Raw genomic sequence first — 20,013 nt, 5'->3', positions numbered from 1 at the left:
TTTTCCAGGCCCAGAAAAATTAGATAGGTTTTTTAGTGCACCTTTCGGTTGGGCCGAATAGATCCTTTCGAATTCAAGATTTGAAATAATTGCAAAACCAGGGGCAGTACGAATTACTAAATGTAGGAAAAAGTACACGAGGAACGACTAGTAAACAATTGAAATTGATTCTCGTAGAGGTGACTACTACCTACCATGTTCCAAAGTAACGGTTAGCTCATTCTGGGAAAATGTCTCCGGTTTGCTGGACGAAGAAGCTTTGCTAGAAGGGCATCGCCTGACCACGAATGCCGGTTGTTTTGGAGCTGGGACCGAAGCGTTTTCGCTGCCGAGCATGAAAAGTACCTGCGACATGGTGGGACGATCGTTGGGGTCTTCTTGTACGCACAGCAGCCCTACGTTCAGACAATTTAGGAGCTCGTCTGCTTTGCAACTCTCACGCAGTGTCTGGTCCAACAAGTCCATTGCCTTGTCTACTCTCCACATATGCCACGCCTGGGAACAATTGTACAACATACAGACAAAAAATTAAGTAGTTAATAAGTTAAAAGAGGGTTACTAAAATAGCACATACTAATATAACTTACATATCCTAGAAGGCTCAAAGATTTTTCAGGCTGATAAAATCCGGTGTTCCGTTTCCCACTCACGATCTCAATTACAACGACACCAAAGCTAAAGACGTCTGATTTGAATGAGAAAAGTCCGTCTAGTGCGTACTCGGGTGACATGTAGCCGCTGCATCATCGGAACTAAAGGTTCAAAGCTAGTTTATTATATAGTTGTACAATCACATTCAAGTAAAAGCAAAGCTTACTAGGTTCCCACTACTCTATTTGTGTTTGCTGAAGTTTCTTTGCCACCGAAGATCCTTGCCATCCCGAAATCGGAAATTTTCGGGTTCATCTCTTCATCCAGTAGAATGTTGCTAGTTTTTAGATCTCTGTGAATTATCCTCAGCCTTGAATCTTGGTGGAGATATAGAAGGCCTCGAGCGATTCCCAATATTATGCGGTATCGCATATCCCAGTCCAGCAGAATGCATAGATTCGGATCTTGTTAAGGTTTGTCATTTCCATTCAAGTACACATATTTTAGTGACTATTTAGTGATGGCCTATGAATTCATATATTTGAGAAGACACATTTAACTTACCAAATATGAAGGAGTCTAAGCTTTTGTTAGGCATATACTCATAGAGCAGCATCTTTTCATCTCCTGCAACACAATATCCTAATAGTCTAACAAGATTTCTATGTTGAAGTCTCGCAATCAGCACGACCTCGTTTTTGAATTCCTCCAAGCCTTGCCCTGAACCACTAGACAGCCTCTTCACGGCAATTTCTTGCCCTCCAGGAAACTTACCCTGGTGATATAGGTTACGGTTTCAAGCAATCGGTTTTAACCGAAAGAAACTAGAAAGATGGGATTCAAACAGTGGTAGAATAAGAGCATATGACCTTGTAAACAGGTCCGAATCCCCCTTGTCCAAGCTTGTTTGCGTTTGAGAAGTTCTTTGTTGCAGCTAGAATGCTTTCTAAATGAAAAAATGGTACCTCTATGCCACCTGTATCCTCTTCTTTAAGCCGTCCCGAATCGATCAGGTTTTTGACATGTCTCTCTCTGCCATACAAGTGAAGTGCAGAATTTCTTTGAATGCTTCCCCATATCCCTACATTTTAAATGAACTTACCTCCTTTGTTAACCAAATAGAATGATCCTTGAAACATCTGTAGAAAATTTTGTTGCTAATTACCTTCTCCCTTGGTCAGTTTCCTCCTCTTCAAGTAAACATAAACAATGGCGCTTGGCACGACAATTAGAACTACTATGCTAATGCAGGCTATCACGAGAATCAGAGATAAAGCCATCTTTCTAGTTGAAGACTTGTATCTCTTTTGTCCATAACCGTTATCTGCAGGAACAGAAAAGGGTCCTTTTATTAAATTTTAAACATGTAGACTTGAAACTTATATGTTTTGCTCGAGTAACGGTATCATTCTACCTTCAGTGCAATTTAGACTCGAGTTATCCCATCGGAAGTTTGTATTGCAGAGGCACCTTTTCTTCCTGTAGCTTGTTACATTACAAGTTGAATTTGGCCAATCTTTGCAATCTGTAGGTGAAGAGCAGGTTGGCTCCAATGGAGGATCCCAGCCTATCTCCACTTCATCGACAGTACATCTGCTAGTAACATGAAATGGAGATGGTTGCTTGAACTGAAAGAAATCATCACCCGAATTTCCTGCCTTGAAATCGTTTGCTTCGTTGGTTTGAATGATGAATTTTCGTGTTTCTGGATCTATGTTTGTCACTCTATAGGTTCCCCTGGGGACATCAAAGGTAACTTCACCTGAAGTGATGTTGCAGCGAAAACTGTAGTACATTGCATCACCGCATTTCGGTCCGGTACTAAGTGGATATGGAATCAGGTTTGTCCCACAAGTCTCGCAACTTCTGGTTGATTCTGCAGAAATAGAATGGATTTCAAATTCAGATAGAGGATAATCATAAAGAAAAATGTATTATTAACTTATAACGAATCATGAAATCAAGAAAATTTCAGAAGGAAGAGAATTGTACCTACATCAGAAACGGATAACCGGACATTAACATTACGGCCCCCTTGATACTCCTCCTGGATATTGTTCAGATCTTCCAACCATATCCAGCAAGCAGCAATGCTGCTACCACCTTGTTGCATAACATCAGGCTCTTCATAGGAATAAGCCTGGCATTGACAGTTGCTAAGACACTCGAATTTGCATTCCATTTCATTCTTCGCATTAAACTGAGAGTCTGGATTCCCGACTTCCATCATTTTCAAACTCAAGAACTTGTCGATCTTAGAATTCTTGTTGCATATCCTCGAGTTCCTGGTGCATCCATCAGAGTAATCCTGGTTATTCCAATTTGCAGGGGAGCTAGGTGAAAATCCTGGTAAACATTTACACATCAAGTCATTGTTAGTATTGCAGCTACCGAAATTTCCACACGCATTGTAGATACTGCATTTATCTCTAGGCTCTGCCCAAATTATGGACCAGATCTTATTAGAATCCCACTTGAAATACTGAATCTGTCCGGAGAAACCGATAATCATCCTTGTATCACTATATAACGATGACGTAAGATGAGGCATGGACTCGTTGTGGAGTACAACCGAGGTGAAATTCGACAAAAAGAAAGAAATTACCGATGGCATGGCCGAGGGCATACCATCGGGGCCGATGAATTTACCCGAAACACCACTTTTCCAATACCTTGTTGTTCTTTTCCAAATAATGAACTGATTTACCCTTTCTTGGTCTATCTCAAACGTGAAGTTCCCTGGAGCTGGATCATCCAAACTCTTCCATGATGTTAGTATCATGTCACCATCCATTTTCATGCCTGGAAGAAATGTATCAGTCGGGTTATCGAAACTTTGCCAGACAATGTTTTCTTCATGGATCAGCACCAGGTTCCCTGTATCACTCAGCTTGGCCTTTCTTGTTCCGCAAGGCACTGCTTCAATATTCGTCGACCAGAGAGATTTCCCATTTCGATCCAATACCTTGAGGTTTCCATCTTCTGCAACGACAAAGACTCCGCTATCATCGAAAAGCGGCTTGCCTCTATTGGCAACCCACACGACTGTTTGTGGATTTGAACCATAATACCATATCCCCAAGTATCTCCTGGTCTTAGGCTTGAAGCTTCCATTAGGAGTAAAAAATCCGAGTTCAAACTTTTTCCCTGGTGAAACCAAGCTTTCTCCTTCACCATCATTGATCGAAATGTTCACTGTGATGACATCTTTAGCAGAAGAACAACTGAAAAACAGCAAGAAAACAAATATAGAAGTCATTGGCTTTAAAAATCACTTGTGTTCTAACATGTTTATGCAGAGATTTTCATAATGTCTTGTGTATGGAAGAAGCAGCGTGGTGGTGATTTCCATTATCTAAAACTCCCCCACAAGAACAAGGGCAGTTAATACTGTGATTTAAAATATGGATTTTCCCTCGTGGAAAGGAAAAAAGTTTGACTTGGGGGGGTTACTCTTTTGCTTTTCCTGCACATAATCTTGGCAAAAAGAAAGCACCGCCAATGCTCTTTAACTGTTGCTCGTCGTATTGTGTGATTAAAGATTTGATTACTGATATCGCGGAACTCCATGAAGTTGCTGTTTTAAAATATTTCAGATTCATTTTATATTAAGATGAAAGCGACTCCCTTACACTATTTTTCAATGTTTTCGGCTTTTGTTTTAGAGACTGAAACCATCCCCGTCCCAAATGTGTGCCGGTCGCTTTCATCTAATGCCACCAACAAACCATCTCCCTCCTTATTTTCACTTAAATATTTTATATTCTTATTTAATATTTTTTCTTATTTTGATTTGACGTCTAAATTTTCGTTTTCGTTTTTTATTTTAATTATTTTTTAAATTATCATGTTTACATCATATGGCATTCATGATGATGCTGATATTACAACGACAGACATCATCATCTCGAAAGCCTAGTCTCCTATACTAATGATATTAGTACAGTTACTATACTAATGATAGAATTTGACACATGAAAAGGATCATCGGCCTTCGTCAAGAGATGCAGTGATTTCGGTATTATTATCCGCCTTACTAGACGTAGAAGCTGTGCTAGAAAGTGTTCTCGTCGTCAGAAAAGCTGGCTGCTTCGGAACCGGAAGGCTTGCAGTTTCGCTACCGAGCAAGACAACAACGTTGGACATGTTGGGGCGTTCGCCGGGATCTTCCTGCACGCATAACAGCCCGACGTGCAAGCACCTCAACACCTCACTCTCGTCGCAACTCGACCGCAACGTCTTGTCCGTTATATCCAACCCCTTGCCTTCTTGCCACAATCTCCATGCCTGCAGCATCATTTACAATTCCAATTCTAACACAAGAATACATGGCATGGTAGAATGAAACGTTCATCTCTACTTACATAAGCAATAAGGCTTGGTGTATTTTCCACATGATAAAACCTCACGTTCTTTTTCCCACTAATTATCTCGAGCATCACTACACCGAAGCTGAAAACATCCGATTTTACCGAGAAAACTCCTTCTAATGCGTATTCCGGCGCCATATATCCACTGCATTTTAAAACAATATTTAAGATTAGATCTGCAGATGGAAAAAGGAACTAATTTGTTCTGCTGCAATTAAGAAAAATTAGGAACTCACTATGTACCAATAACTCTTCCTGTGCTTCCTTCGGTTTGTTTTCCTTGGATCATCCGTGCAAGGCCGAAATCTGATATTTTCGGATTCATCTCTTCGTCTAGTAATATGTTACTAGTTTTCAAATCTCTGTGGATGATTCTCAGCCTAGAATCTTGGTGAAGATAAAGCAATCCTCTAGCGACTCCCAAAATGATGTTGAACCGTGTCCCCCAGTTCAATTGCAGGCTAAGTGTTTCGTCTTTAAAATTTGACATCGAAGACCATAACATGTATATCAGCTATATATTTGTGGTTTCTCTATGAGTCTGGATTGAATAAGACAAGGTTTCAATGACAAACCAAATATGAAAGAGTCTAAGCTCTTGTTGGGCATATATTCATACAGTAGAATCTTTTCCTCTCCTCGTATGCAGTAGCCTAATAGCCTCACAAGATTTCGGTGTTGAAGTTTAGCAATCAACACAACTTCGTTTTTGAATTCATCCGAGCCTGTCCGGAAACACTCGCCAGCCTCTTTATAGCAATTTCTTGACCTCCTGGAAACTTACCCTGGGATCATAGTCATTAGCATTTTGTAACTAAGAACAAATTATATGAACTTGTGAAATTCTGAAAAATGTACCTTGTAAACCGGCCCGAACCCTCCTTTTCCAAGTTTGTGTTCATCTGAGAAATTGTCTGTTGCAGCTACTATGCATTTGAAATCAAAGAAAGGTACGTCTATGCCTGTCCCGTCTTGTCCTTCAAAATGGCTCGACTCCATCAGCTCTTTAACACCTCTCTCGGTGTCGTACCGTTGAAGATGAGCTTTTCTTTGTTTTGCTGAAGTCAAAAGTGGATACAACAACCACCCTTTGTTAAAAACGGTCTGCACATGAAATACCATTTTCTTCCTCCACAAGTAAATGGGAGTTGGATATGGACAGTGTAAAAGATGCTCCAAAGTCCACACTTACCTCTCTTCTTTACCATTTTCTTCCTCCACGAGTAAATAGAAACAATGCTGCACAAAAAGACCAATGCAATTGGCAGAGATATTACAAGGATAAGAGGGAATCCCTGGCTTTTATTAAAAGACTCTTCTGATTGTTTGAGCACTGCAAGAAAACCAGCACAAAATAGGTCAAAAAAATGCCATGCCAAGAGTGCTTCAGAGGCTGGTGCTGTCAAATTAATCCTAACCTGGAGTACAGTTTAAAGCAGAGCCGTCCCAACGAAAGGTAGGGTCACACCGACACCTTTTTTGTCCGTTTCTTGTTTCATTGCAAGTCGAAAACGGCCAATCCTTGCAATCAGCAGATGAATCACAGATTGGCTCTAATGGTGGCTTCCAACTAATTTCTACTTCAATCGTACCATTCATTGGAGAATCGCTAGTGAAGTTTCCAACATCACTGCTGCAACTGCTGGTCACATTGAATGGAGATGATGGATTGAGCTGCAGAATTTTGCTTCCTGATGACTGCATAGCATTACAATCAATTGCTTCTGCAGATTGTATTTTGATAACAAATATGCGTGCCTCGGGGTCGACATTGGTTACAGTGTAGCTGCCACCGGGTGTCCTAAAGCTTAGTTGGTATGAACCATCATTACAGTCGAAGCTGCGATACATAGGATCACCGCAACTTGAATCAGTGCTTAGGGGATAAGGGACCAAGTTTGTTCCACAAGTTCTACAACTTCTAAACGTTGATTCTGCAAAGTAGAATAGATATAGTTAAATCAAGCTTTTACTTCTGAGCTGATGATAATTGTTCCTGCAAGAGGTCACAACTCTATGAATGCTGCAATTTGCAACATCAGATTGAAGAGGAACAACAATATGCCTTTTTTTCTGCATTTGTTAAAATAGTATGCAGATTGTCTATAGAATCCGCTCTAAATTAGCCAACAAAAAAGAAGTATTGATCTATGGTAAAAGTGAAGAGCAAAGTACCTAAATCAGACAGTAGCAAACGGACATAGATATCGTAGCCATCAACTTGATCGTCCTGAATATTTTTGAGTTCATCAGTCCATATTAAACATGAAAGTTGCCTGTTGTTACTGGAATTTACTGAATATGCCTGGCACTGGCTGTTACTGAGGCATTCGGCCTCACAGGCTTTTCCATCATCAACACCGAATGGTGATTCTGGATATTCCAATTTCATCCTTTTCAACCTTAAGAAGTAATCCCCGTGTGATGCAGAGTTTCTGGAGCAACCTTCCTCGAATTCTCCAGCATTCCATTTCTCTGCGAGTCTAGGTTTGAAACCAGGCAAACATTTGCATGGTAACTTGTTGTTGACGTTACAGGTGCCAAAGTTTCCACAGTAATTGTACTTACTGCATCTATCTCTTGGCTCCCACCATATCAATGACCTGTTTTTCATCTCTGAACCGAGCTTCCAGAACTGCAAATCTCCAGTGAAATTCATCACCAGGCTTTCATTTATGTGAACTCCTGAGTTATCCCCACTAAAATTCAAGTTGTTGAGTAATTCAAAGATTTCACCTGACCCCCGCCATGATCTCCAGTAAGTGATACTCTTGTTCATGACAACCAGTCGAGTTGCTTGCAAATCTTGTTTGAACGTAAAGTTTCCAGGTGCAGGATCTTCTTCACTGGTCCATGAAGTTAAAACTAAATTCTCATCCATCTTCATACCGACAAGAAATGTATCCGTTGGACAGTCAAAGCTCTGCCATAGGTTTATCCCTAACCCATCACTATCGTACATAATTAAGTTACCAGTATCATTGAGCTTCGCCACCAGCAAACCGAGGTTCGTACGTTTTAACCGGAGCTTCGTACACCAATAAATGTTCCTTTGCTCATCAGATATCCGGATGTTACCACCCGCAATATGTAGAATTCCAGTTTTATCTGGAAGTGGCTGTTTTCTATTAGCAACCCACACAACTGTTTGTGGAGTGGAGGTGTACCATATCCCGACATATCTCTTCACGTTAGAGCTTCCTGATGGGCCAAAGAACCCCAATTCATATCGATTTCCAGCTGAAACAATAGTTTGTCCATCAGCTACACTAAAATTTACTGTTATAGTATCTCTAGCAAAGCGGCCACAAAGAGAAGATAATATCAAAAGTGTATAGCAGGACAAGATGGTAGAGAGGAAATGAAGTACTATTGACCACCTCCCAGTTCTCCTGTAGAACATAACTTCTTTCCTATTCCCTGCTGCTACTTGTTATCTAGATCGAATTCGACTGCAGATTTTGATTTCCCAGCTCTACAGGGAATTGCTTTCAGAAATGAAGTTGCTGGTGTTTTTTCCAGAGTTTGTTTTATCTAAGCAGTTTTTTAAAATGGGATTAAATTAGTAACAATAATGATGAAGTGTTGGATGAATTTTGTATGATCATAAGAACTTATCCCCTCATTTTCCTTGGCTGTTCAACCAGTGTCTCGATATTGACAGTACATCTTTTCTATTTTGTCGGCAGCGACCAAGAAAACAAAAGAGTCCCTGTAAAAGAGTTACACCGGAACCTTTTGTCGTGATCGAAAACCAGGCAGCGATTCATAAAAGGAACTGGCTTATGGTTTAAAGTTTAAGCATAGCATTAAAATACGAAACCATCAACATAGAGACATTGGCCATTTAAAAATTTGTATCTATTCAGAATTTTAAAGTGAAAAAATAATTAAATCGATATTAACATAAAATAATACATGCACAAGAAGTAAAATTTAACGTGATTCAATCTTGTCTATCACCTCGGATGAGAAGAATAAATAATCTATTATAAATATAGAAATCACCAAATATACAAATACATGATATACTATGTGTCCTAAAATTCGATATATATACCAAAACTCAGAGTATCCCAAATTCTTCTCTCAATAACTTAACAAAATTCACTTTTGTAACATAAACCCCAAAGTTGTAGACTATAAAAAGATTATATCTCTTCAAAATAATTTCCTCATATGAATTCTCAAAGGCAATGATTTTTGGACTGTTCATATTGGTTCTTCTTTCAGCTGGAGCCTTAAGCGTATATTCAAACTTCGAACTGTGGCTTATCCCATTCTTACTGCTAGAACAGAAAAGAGTTCTGATATATGGGATGCTTTGTTTGATAAAAAACCTCAAGTTCCATGGCAAAAAAAATATCTGGTTCCCTCTTCACGTTCCTAAATTTAGTTTAATCACTTGGATGGCTTTACTTGATCGATTACCAACTAGAGATAGGATCTTCCATATGAGTATTATTAGTGACCGTAAATGCCTTCTCTGTGACGATCCTTGTTAAACAAGGGAGCATTTGTTCTTCTACTGCCCAATGGCTAACCAACTTTGGTATGTTGTTTTCTCCTCCTCTGGTATGCCATTCAATATTTATTCTTGGGAAGATCTTATCATGTGGGCAAGCACAAACTGGAAAGGAAAATCCCTTCAAACTTAGATAATGAAACTTGCATTAACAGCTCTTATCTATACTCTTTGAGACGCGCAACAAATGACTATTTCAAGATCGATCCAAAAACTTACAAGAACTATTTCTTAACATTAAGAATACTGTTAGAATTCAATTGAGCGATAGGAATATTAATAGGAATGATATTGTTAACATTACTCTATGTGAGCATTGGGGTATTGAATGATCTGATTCTTTTGTATAGGCTGATCATTGCTTCTGTCCTCTGATGATTTTGTATTTGTTACTGTTCTTGGATAATAAAATAACGATTTATCCAAAAAATATCACCAAGTACCCATCTTTAACAAATATAATTACAATAAAATTCAATTTAATTTTGAATGAAATTTTGAGTTAATATCTAATAATATCATTAATGCCTAAGATTTAAACAAAAAAAAATGGAATTGGTAATGACCTCACCTCAACGGGTTTTAATTAAGGAATGAATCCACCCAGTACCCATAGCCATTAGAAAATTTCAATTAGTAACGTCCCACCTTACATAATCTATTTATTTAAGTTCTTATGTAATTATTGATTTAAATTTTGAATCAGTATGCCAATTACATATAAATGTTAGTATCATATCAAGCTGTAATGGCATGAAGCATTCTTGGACTATTCATGCGCCAATGAAGTTCGAGGATTCTCGAAAGAGTAGATTTTTTCATAATTTATACGACTTATTTAAGGATCAAAGATAAAAGTAAATACCAACGAAGGTTGGCCTGAGTGGAAGGGGCTCTGGTCGCTTAAGCAAGTGGTTTCAAGTTCGAGTCCTTGTGGATACAGAAAATCTTCTTGGGAGAGATCCCCACCTTTCGTGCCCGACAATACCTCGGAGGATTAGTCTCAGGCGAAGCCTGGAGACACCTTGGGATACCAAAATAAAAAATAAAAGTAAATTATTAGTTTTAAAAATTTTAATATTAACTTTCATCTTAAAACTTGAAATATTAGTCTTCTACTAATTCTATTTAATTTGAATCGAGAGGATGAGAATGTTAATGCAAACCAATCTTGATTTAGTATTAACAATCACTTAAATTTTCTATTTACAAAATTTACTATTTTCTAAAGAGATATTTTATTATTTTCTTAAGATATTATTTTCATCACACCCTTTGGAAAACAGAAAAATAGCCAAAACCAATCGTATTATTATGGTGCTAAAAATCGCATCAAGCGATTAATTTGGTAAAATATTAAATAAGCTTGGTTAACGCAATTGATTGCCGTCCACTCCAGTCCGCAAAAATGAAAATATCGCCGACATTGCGGGACCCGAATAATATCCCCAAAATCATTTGCCCACCACGTGGATAAACCTCAGCTCTGCTTCTGATAAATGCCAGCTAAGCGAATCTGAATATCGACTCCCAACCGACACGTCACCGTCTAACCCAAGCTGCTTTTAAACTAAAGTAAACTACACAAGATGTCGTTTTATAGAGTATTTTAATTATTAAAAATTATAAAATAATTATTTATATATTTATATATCTTAAATTTATTATTTTAATAAAAAAATGATAACTGTTGAAATTAGATTTTAACTTATTAATTGAGAAATAATAAAATTTTATTTTAATGATATTTACGATATTATTGTTTCTTTTAAACACTGGCTTGCATTAACTCGAATGTATAATATAAACGAATATTAGATCCACAAAATATAACTCAAACGGTTTAAAAATTAGATTTTAGCATGTTTTAATTAGTAATTAAAGTCTAACTCAAATAATCGTAAATTTTTTAATTAAAAAAGACAAATTTAGGCATATTAACAATCGAATAGACATTGTATAATTTTTAATAATTATAGAATTAAATCAAATAACAACTTATAATCAAGGTATTATATGTATACTTTAAACGTTAAAATATATAAAATGAAAAAGAAAACAAACTCGATTTCAAGCAAATGCAACTGATTTCCAACACATTGCACCACACAAGATCTTGTTCTCTTACGTCGCGACACCTGGCAGTACGTTGCACCACACCCTTCGCCTTTCCACTCCCTCTTCACACAAAAAACCCTAGACTCCCACAGACCAAATTTTCTTCTCCTCCGTACCTTTTACTAATTTTCAATTTTATCCCCCTTTCTTTTTCGTCTTGATATAAATCAAATTTCGTCGTTCAAGTTTATTCATAAGTTGAAGTGAATGATAATTCGAAATAGGAACTGGGGGGTGAAAAGGTATTTTCTAGAAGAATACATCTATATATAATTTAAATAAGGAAAGTATAATAAATCAAGTAAAAATATCATGCGAGTAGTGGTTGGTTAATTGCGAATTGCAAAGGCAAACCCGTAATTTAAAGCAAAAGGCAAGGCTGTTCCTATAAGCCACTGCAAGTTGTTTGGTTCTTTTTCTTCTCTCTGAATCGCTCATTCTCTGTAATACACGAGAGAGAAAATCAGAAACGTAAGAATTCTGTCGAGAAAACGTAAGGAGGAGAAACTCGCTGGTGGATCGAGGGGAAATATATCTGTGTTTTGGTTTAAATGAGGAAGGAGATGAAGAGTTGTGAGCTCTGTAAGTTGGCGGCGACCACGTATTGTGAATCGGACCAAGCCAGTTTGTGCTGGGGTTGCGACGCTTTAGTCCACGGAGCCAACTTCCTGGTGGCGAGACACGTGAGGTGTCTTCTATGTCACGGTTGCCAATCTCCGACTCCGTGGAGAGCCACTGGTTCCAAGCTCGGTCACACGGTCTCCGTCTGTGAGAGGTGCGTTAACGGCGGCGATCGAGAAGAGAGCGAAGCGGAAAATGACGGTGACGGCGGTATCAACGACGACGATGGAGATGATTCCGATGATGACGTCTCAGTTGAAAATGATGTGGAGGACGGAGATAATCAGGTGGTGCCGTGGTCATCAGCAGTAGCGGATACACCTCCTCCGGCGTCCAGTTCTTCTAGTAGCGTAGATTATTCCGCTGGTGAAAGAGAAGTCTCTAGATCAACGAATTTGTTCTCGTTGAAAAGGTCGAGAGGAAATGCTTCAGATCTTCACCCACAGGTTTGTTTTCTCTATTGACCTTTGTTCAGTTTTAGACTCTTTTCGTTATTCTTTCTCCTTCAGATCGTTTAATCTCTTCCGTGAAATCAAAAGTTAATAATTCTTTTAAAAAATATTCTTAAACAGGACGATCCAGATCGTTTATCTCCTAAACGGAGGTACGGTTTACAGAAAAGAGGATGAATCCGTTTCGGTTGACTCCAGGTGATCAAATAAACAACAGATCAAACCGGTGCAATTCAGTCCGAGAAGCACGATTGAGTAGAGAGAGTCATTAGGAGGAAAAAAAAAAGTAAAGTGTACGAGAAAATCCAGTAAAAAAATCTTAAAAAATCGTTAGTAATTGTAATCTCTTAGCCGTCCGATTTGAGTTGATTTGCCTGCTATTTCTCATCGTCTTTAACCTACTCTAACAATAGTCATTGATAGGAATGTTGAGACCCCTGTAGGCCTGTAGTTTGGGTTTATTTGTACTAATAATCCAAAAAAATTCAAGAGTGCTAATTACTGCAAAAACAAAGTGTGATCTTTTGTTCTGATACTTTTCCAGATTAATGTTGTTTCTTTAGCAGCCTTAAGGATGTGTAGCAAGTGGAGGAGCAGATAGAGGGTCTGTGTCCTTGATTCTTTGAACGACATCCGCTAATAAAGCTGGCTGGCCATTCAGGCTATCCATCGTTTCACCAGCCCTATGGACGTCAGAATTTTGTCTGTGAAATGCCATGGACAATCACAAGGCACGTATACCAATTTGATTTTTTTTGGTTCTAAAATGTATTTTTGAGGATAGACAGGATTGTGCATGTCCATCACTTGTAATGCATATTCTTCTACTAAAACAAGCAAGTTGGGGAATGAGTGTGGTGCATGTATTTGTGTATTGCCTAATATGTAAACAAACATTTCATTTTATGTCTACATATGTCTTTGAGTGTTTTCTCTTAGCCAAGTTGAGGCACCACCTAGTGTGTGGGCCATTTTGCGACAGAACTTTGGTCATCGGCTTGATCCCTTCGGGTGGCCGATTGTCCCACTGCAGTTAGCCATCCCAAACTCGACTGTGTATCCATTTGTCAAAGATTTCCAATAACAATGCTCTTCCAGATTTCTTTTAATCTTTTATACCTTTGAAACAAATCGTGCAGGATAAAAGCATTCATGTCTCTATCCATCATTCTATTTCTATATGTAATTTTTTGGTTTGGTAGGGTAAGTTCATAAATAAATAAATAAATTATATATTATATGAAAGTATTTTTCAATTCGATAAAAGACTGGTTTAAACCATGAAGACTATTGGTAATAATATATTCTTAGCATCTTAAACACTACTATTAGTTTTATTAATTGTCCATAAATACATGTTTAATCTAATGATAAAACATGAGATTACAAAATAGATGAGAAATATAAACAAAATATTAAATTTCACTGTAGGGGAATTTTCTTTCTCTATTTTTTGTTGGCACGAGTTTTGTAATGCTTTAAAGTCACTTGATTCAAACATGTGACTGGAAGAAGATATTTGATGTTTGTTTAATAATTTCTAAGCAAAATATCTGGGAAGCTGATTGTCCGGCACCAGTCAGAATTGAATGCAATAAATAAATGGACTTGTATCCTTTTTTTTTCTTTTGGTGCACAGTTGAGATGACGGCCGGCCATCAACATCAGATGGTGGAAGCATATGAGGCTTCAAGCTCATTTAATTTCCCATTTACCAATTTCAATAATGCAAATGGTATATCATGATTGGAATCATCAACCCACATAAAATATAGTAAAAAAATCATGATCCTCAAACAGAAATTGTGGTTCAAAGGAGCTTGTTATTTCTAACCAGCCATTTGGATTAATTAAATACATTTGTAAATTGATTATTCAGCTTAGCATTTAGAAAATATAATTGAAACTGCTAGGGTCCAGTGTAGGGGCGAATCACTTGGGTGAAAAGACAGAGGATCGAGTGGTGGAGATTTGCCGTGGGGTGTGGAGATTTGTGGTGGTAATTGGGCGCCACTTAAAAAATCTCGGCAACAACCGTCGTAGATATAATGAGGATGTTTCATTGATCTTAGGATTCTGATGCTGACCATGACGTCACCATCATGGACAACGACATGAACAATACATATCATATATATGTGTCTTTTCAGGGTTGTCCAATTCACCGGTTGACTGTCGTTGTGGGTTTTGAGTGATGGGCGTTGCCTTGTATTTCACGTTTCAATCTTAGGCCATTCACTCGGTGAGGGCAGCTGTACAACTCAACTTTGTATACTATTATAAAACTCCACCAGGTTCAATGATAATACATTTGTTGTAACCTTTTAAGCCTGGATTTTATAGATAAAAAAGAAACGGTAAATTTATCAAAATAATAACTTTTTCAATACTTTTCTTATCAACATAACATTTAAATAATTTTTTTATCGAAATAGTATCCTTTTAATAAAGATACACTTGTGTGGAAGTATCTTTACTATCGTAACAAGTTATTCAGGTGTCTAAGATACATAATCATGCATGCACAAGCCGACATCAACACATGTGCATAGCAGCATAGGTCCTGTCTTCAATCATTCAAAGAGTATATGTTTAGAAGACTATTTAAACAAAATTCGTACATAAACAATGTGACATTTGAAAATATCAATTTGTAAATTTTGAATTGTCAAAGACAATTCTTTAACTCGATCAAACTTGTATCAATACGCCAGTTAAAGATAATTTTGAATACTGAGATCTTGAGTATACAAGGAAACAATAGTCAAATTAAGCTTAAGAACTAGTTTTGACAAATCAAAACCAATAAAATTTTACCACGATATTCTCGAATCTCACATTATTTATATAAGTTTTTTAAGGTGTTTAAATATAATCTTCTAAACATGCACTTATTAAATAATTGAAGATAAGATTTATACATACATGTCATCGTCGGTGTTCAACTAGTTCGTGCTTGTGCACATGCAATTATATATTTTAGGCCCATACCCCATGTGATATTTATTTTTAAATATAATTTATATAATTTTTAACTTAATGTTTTCATTTCTTTTCATTTTGATCATGAATGACATCATAATTAAAACTAATATAATCTGTCACATAAGTAGAATCGCTTCCTTTAAAACATAGATTTCAAAAGGCATTTCTATGTAAGCATACCTTTGCAAAAAGAGAGTCGTTTAAATAAAAAATGTTGTTTAGGTACTATTTTAGTAAAAAAAATATTTAAAAATGTGTTATTTTGATAAAATTACCAATAGAAACGTTAAGAATATTTGGCCTTAAGACGATATTTGGTTGTATGCATGAATGCTGCTAGCATTGTAGGGACCGTCAATTAGGCACTAAAAATATACGGTGCATACCTGCCTTATCTTCACCTATCTTTCGGCGTGCTATCTTGTATGCTTTTAGTCTTTTTACATATCAATCTTGTCCTGCATTTATGTCGCTTTTCGGTCCAAATTTGGCAAATAGACCCCATCTGACAAGGCGAACACAAATAGCTTTCCTAAGCGTGCATCAATAATGCCCGACTTTTAGTGACATGAACTAGCCATGGTGTTCCATCAAGTCTTTTACCTAATTCTTCAAACGATTCCTGTCTTTGATGCTACTAATATAATGCCTGCGCTCTCAAACCTTGACTAAAATGTCCAACAGCGGGATTTCTTTGGTGGCTATATGTTGATAAAGTTGCTCCGGCTACTTTATTAGGCCACCTGTTACATGAACAATGACATGCACATTCTCAAGAGAAACTGCAATCAACGAGGGTGAAATGTGATATTTGATCTGTAAACAGAGTAGCAGGTAAAATGGATATAATGGCCGATATACCGGTCATAAAGAAGTTGGGTGAAAAAGGGTCTTAACATACTGTTGAACAATAATTTATTGGGGACTGATTCTACTTTCAGTAAAATTACATCCCATGAGAGAGTTTAAGAATATTGAGATATAGTTTGTTGAAGAAATTCGAGGCATACTGCTTTAGTGATGAAATAAGCTTCGAAGGTCGAAATTATGCGAACATCATAATTCATAGGATCTACAAAAGTCTATGAAAGGTTCACTGGTTTACCGCAAAGTTGCTCCAACTCACTTTCCAAGAGTTTCAACAAATTTGCTTTAGTTCGTCGATAAACCCAAGCTTGAACATTACGATCCCAATCAAATCTGGATGGACCACTGCACAGAAAACATTACATCAAAGATAAAAAAGACAATTCGTGAAAGCTGACAAGAAACATGATTATCACTAAGAAACACAGAAGCACCCATGTAAGCTCAAGAAAAGAAGAAATGCCACCAGTGGTAAAATATCTTTGTTTTCCTCCAAATTGGTGGGACTTGATTCCCTACAATTCCTAGGCCTCATTCTTTATTTAGAGAAACAGTGGCATGCAAGAAGGTTCAAACATTTTTCTGGCCTTGTGGTGGCCGGTGGCCACTCTATAGGGAAGACGACAAAAAGGCAATGGCAACTGAAGATGACAAATAAATATTGAAAATTAACAAAACTGAGCTTTTAACCAGTCACTCTTTAAAGGGTAAAGAGCGGTATGGTTTTAAGTTCAAAATGGCATGTTATATATATTATGTGGATGTTCATGAAGAGTGCTGATTTAGGCCACTAAAATGTTCTACGTTTCTGTTTGTCTTACTTGAAGAGAGTACACAGTTATAGTTCGAAAATTTTAAGCAAACACCTTTTGAAATTAATAACACAGGCCTCTTCAGAAGGCATCGATATCGATTTTAGTTGTATCAATGATTTAGGGGCTACAACCCAACTATTTCATCACTTTTACTGATACATGTTCAAAACACAATCAAGTTCATGACCTGATAATTTTTCATTGTATCTTACATGAAAAGTTCCAAAACATAATAACATTATTCCGACAACTAACCCAACCCTTTCCCGTCTAGGCATCTACGTCTGAAGTCTTGGGCCGACCAAATTAGTAGCCACGTGAAAATTACATCCCAACTCTTTGGGCCAGAGCAGTATGGTTTGAAGTTCAAAATGACTAGTGTATATGTGTGAATTGATTAACTGATACAGATGTGCATGAGGAATGTTGGTTTAGATCACTAAATCGCTCTACATTTTTGTTTATTTTTCTTGAAGGGGGTACACACTTTTAGATTGAAACATTTAAGCAAACACCCTTGGAAATAACTAACAAAGGCCTCGTCATAAAGCGACAAAATCACGAAACATATTTTTCGTTGTACAGCTCACTTTTTTTACAAATATATACCCATCAACAATCTGGAAGATTAGGACTCAGCTAGTTCATAACACCTCTTCATTAGCATAAAAATCATGTAATCTAGTTTTAGTTGTACAGCTGACTCTTTTTTATAAATATATACCCATCAATGATCAGGAAGATTAGGACTCAGCTAGTTCATCACATTTATTCATACAATGACCATTCAAAGCTCAACCAGGTCCAAAATCTGATCATTCTTCGTTCCATTTTAAAAAGTAACAGCCAGCTGAAATCTTTTACACGAAGAGTTTCAAAACATAATAACATTCTCAAGACCAAATAATACAGAAGAAAAAAGCACCTTCAATGAGAATCAATCATGTCCAGCTCAAGGAGAGCCAAATATAAAGAAAACAGCACCTTCGATTCCAAAGAAGACAATGCTAAATCTAAGATTCTCAAGACCAAATTATACAGAAGAATAAGAAACAATTATACCTTATAGGAGACGATAACCAAATTTGCCGATTAGGGGTCTGCTTATTCATCACATAGGTGCCCAAACCCCCGAGTTTTAGTGTCAACACTTCATTCTACTAAATCCAAGCAATGTGTTAACTACCATAAAGAAGCCAAGTGATCTCTAAAGCCGATAAACAAGTTTTAAAACTTACCCCATAGTCTACATCGAAACCATCAAGTTCAACAACATCACCATATTCCTGCCACACACCCAAAACTATTTTTTAAAAAAAGAAGAATAAAAAAATGTTAATTTAAGGTTGTTACCTCTAATTTTTCTTGAAGGTCATGGATTGTAGAATTAGCTAATCCATGAAATTCATCTTCCGATAGAACCAAACTGTTTCCACAGTGATGATTGGACAAAAGAAAAAAAGGGTCATACTAAAAATGTTTTCTTAATCAAAATTATTAATGGGAAACCCGAAAGATTGAATATTTACCGGTAATCAATGGGTGCAGGTCCTTGAGAATCCTGGGGGAGATTAAGAGGGCCAGAGCAAATGCTTCTAGAAGAAGCGAATAACCGAGGAGAAACATTAGGCGTCGAAGCTTGTGGAAGAAGAAAACCCATAGCAAGTGGATGGCGCAAAGAGCGGAGGGGTGTCGAAGGCGGAGCTTTGAGAAGTTTAGAGATTCTCCTGAGAAAGGGTAGCCTGGAAGCCATTGTCGATCAGACTCTGCAAATCGCTAGTCCAGAAGAGTAAAGACTGAAATGCTAGGTGGGCTTTCCATCGTGCAATTTCCCCTTTTCTGGGCCGTTCTCGGTAGATGAAATAATTCAATCAATTTGGTTACTCTACGTTTTTGATTGTTAGTTGATGGATCACAAGTTTCAGCCCGAAGATTGATTATTTGATTAGGCTTTTGCCAGTCAAGTTTTAATTGGTATTGTTGCTGTTATAATATATATAAAGATTAAAATTTTAGAATAAATTATTGTGGATTGAGTTTAGTTGTCCTCTCTATCAACATCAGTGGTGAACAAAACTCGATTTAATTTAAAAAATCGATATTTTTGACTCAATTCTATTTAAAAAATCCGACTCGAATTGACTCAATTTGATTTTTTTTTAAATTTAAATCGAGTTATAAAATAAAACTCGAATAACTCGAAATTTATAACAATTATTGGATTGATTTTCAATTTTGAGTTGAGTCTCTAAACTTTATTTGATTTGGTTTTTTAGTTGAGTCAAGTTGTTGAAGTTTATATTTAAATTTAATTGTAAATATTTATAATATTATGATACTATTTATTCCAATTTAAATAATTTCTATAACCATATATAATGCATATATATATATATATATATATATATATATATATATATATATATATATATATATATATATATATATATATATATATATATATATATATATAAAAGATAAAAGTTAATTTTTTAAAATTAATAAAACATTTAAAAATCTGTTAACTTTATTTATAAAATTTAAATAGCTTTTCTATATTCCAAAGGAATGACTCAATGGCCTCTAAACTATTTTAGATGGAAATTACCAGACTTGTGCCATCCCTCGTTGGCATAATTACGTCCTTAATTGTATCACAATCTTTTACA

The 20,013-nt window shown here is 36.7% G+C and overlaps 3 protein-coding genes across 5 annotated transcripts; 1 reads left to right on the top strand and 2 right to left on the bottom strand.

Annotated features, from left to right (window-relative positions):
- Window positions 1–151: 151 nt before the first annotated feature.
- LOC120172706 lies at window positions 152–8,366 on the bottom strand. Its single transcript, XM_039180108.1, is given in 17 exon segments — window positions 152–495; window positions 588–738; window positions 818–1,055; window positions 1,156–1,366; window positions 1,461–1,672; window positions 1,757–1,915; window positions 2,006–2,467; window positions 2,584–3,798; window positions 4,584–4,878; window positions 4,956–5,106; window positions 5,198–5,435; window positions 5,537–5,683; window positions 5,686–5,746; window positions 5,820–6,019; window positions 6,154–6,294; window positions 6,380–6,895; window positions 7,137–8,366. Coding segments are annotated over 17 exon segments (5,934 nt in total). The 5' UTR covers window positions 8,365–8,366; the 3' UTR covers window positions 152–186.
- On the bottom strand, window positions 8,356–19,136 carry LOC120172682 (frataxin, mitochondrial-like). Of its 3 annotated transcripts, none has more exons than XM_039180096.1 (6): window positions 18,874–19,134; window positions 18,698–18,770; window positions 18,583–18,630; window positions 18,407–18,501; window positions 16,739–16,874; window positions 8,356–8,366 (listed from the first exon to the last, which is right to left on the bottom strand). In XM_039180096.1, the coding sequence occupies exons 1-5, from the start codon at window positions 19,095–19,097 to the stop codon at window positions 16,745–16,747; spliced, it is 570 nt and encodes a 189-aa protein (XP_039036027.1). In that variant the 5' UTR covers window positions 19,098–19,134; the 3' UTR covers window positions 8,356–8,366; window positions 16,739–16,744. The 3 variants fall into 3 exon arrangements, with proteins under 3 accessions (XP_039036027.1, XP_039036029.1, XP_039036021.1); XM_039180098.1 differs by lacking the exon at window positions 8,356–8,366 and adding an exon at window positions 15,978–16,405 and having other exon boundaries at window positions 16,768–16,874; window positions 18,874–19,136; XM_039180090.1 differs by lacking the exon at window positions 8,356–8,366 and having other exon boundaries at window positions 16,501–16,874.
- LOC120172672 (zinc finger protein CONSTANS-LIKE 1-like) lies at window positions 11,818–13,589 on the top strand. The gene is made up of 2 exons (XM_039180082.1): window positions 11,818–12,671; window positions 12,798–13,589. The coding sequence occupies exons 1-2, from the start codon at window positions 12,156–12,158 to the stop codon at window positions 12,852–12,854; spliced, it is 573 nt and encodes a 190-aa protein (XP_039036013.1). The 5' UTR covers window positions 11,818–12,155; the 3' UTR covers window positions 12,855–13,589.
- Window positions 19,137–20,013: the final 877 nt, after the last annotated feature.

This window comes from Hibiscus syriacus, unplaced genomic scaffold (assembly GCF_006381635.1).
Source record: "Hibiscus syriacus cultivar Baekdansim isolate YM2019G1 unplaced genomic scaffold, ASM638163v2 tig00003041_pilon, whole genome shotgun sequence".
Lineage (NCBI taxonomy): Eukaryota > Viridiplantae > Streptophyta > Magnoliopsida > Malvales > Malvaceae > Hibiscus > Hibiscus syriacus.
This window is presented reverse-complemented; position numbering and strand designations above follow the sequence as displayed.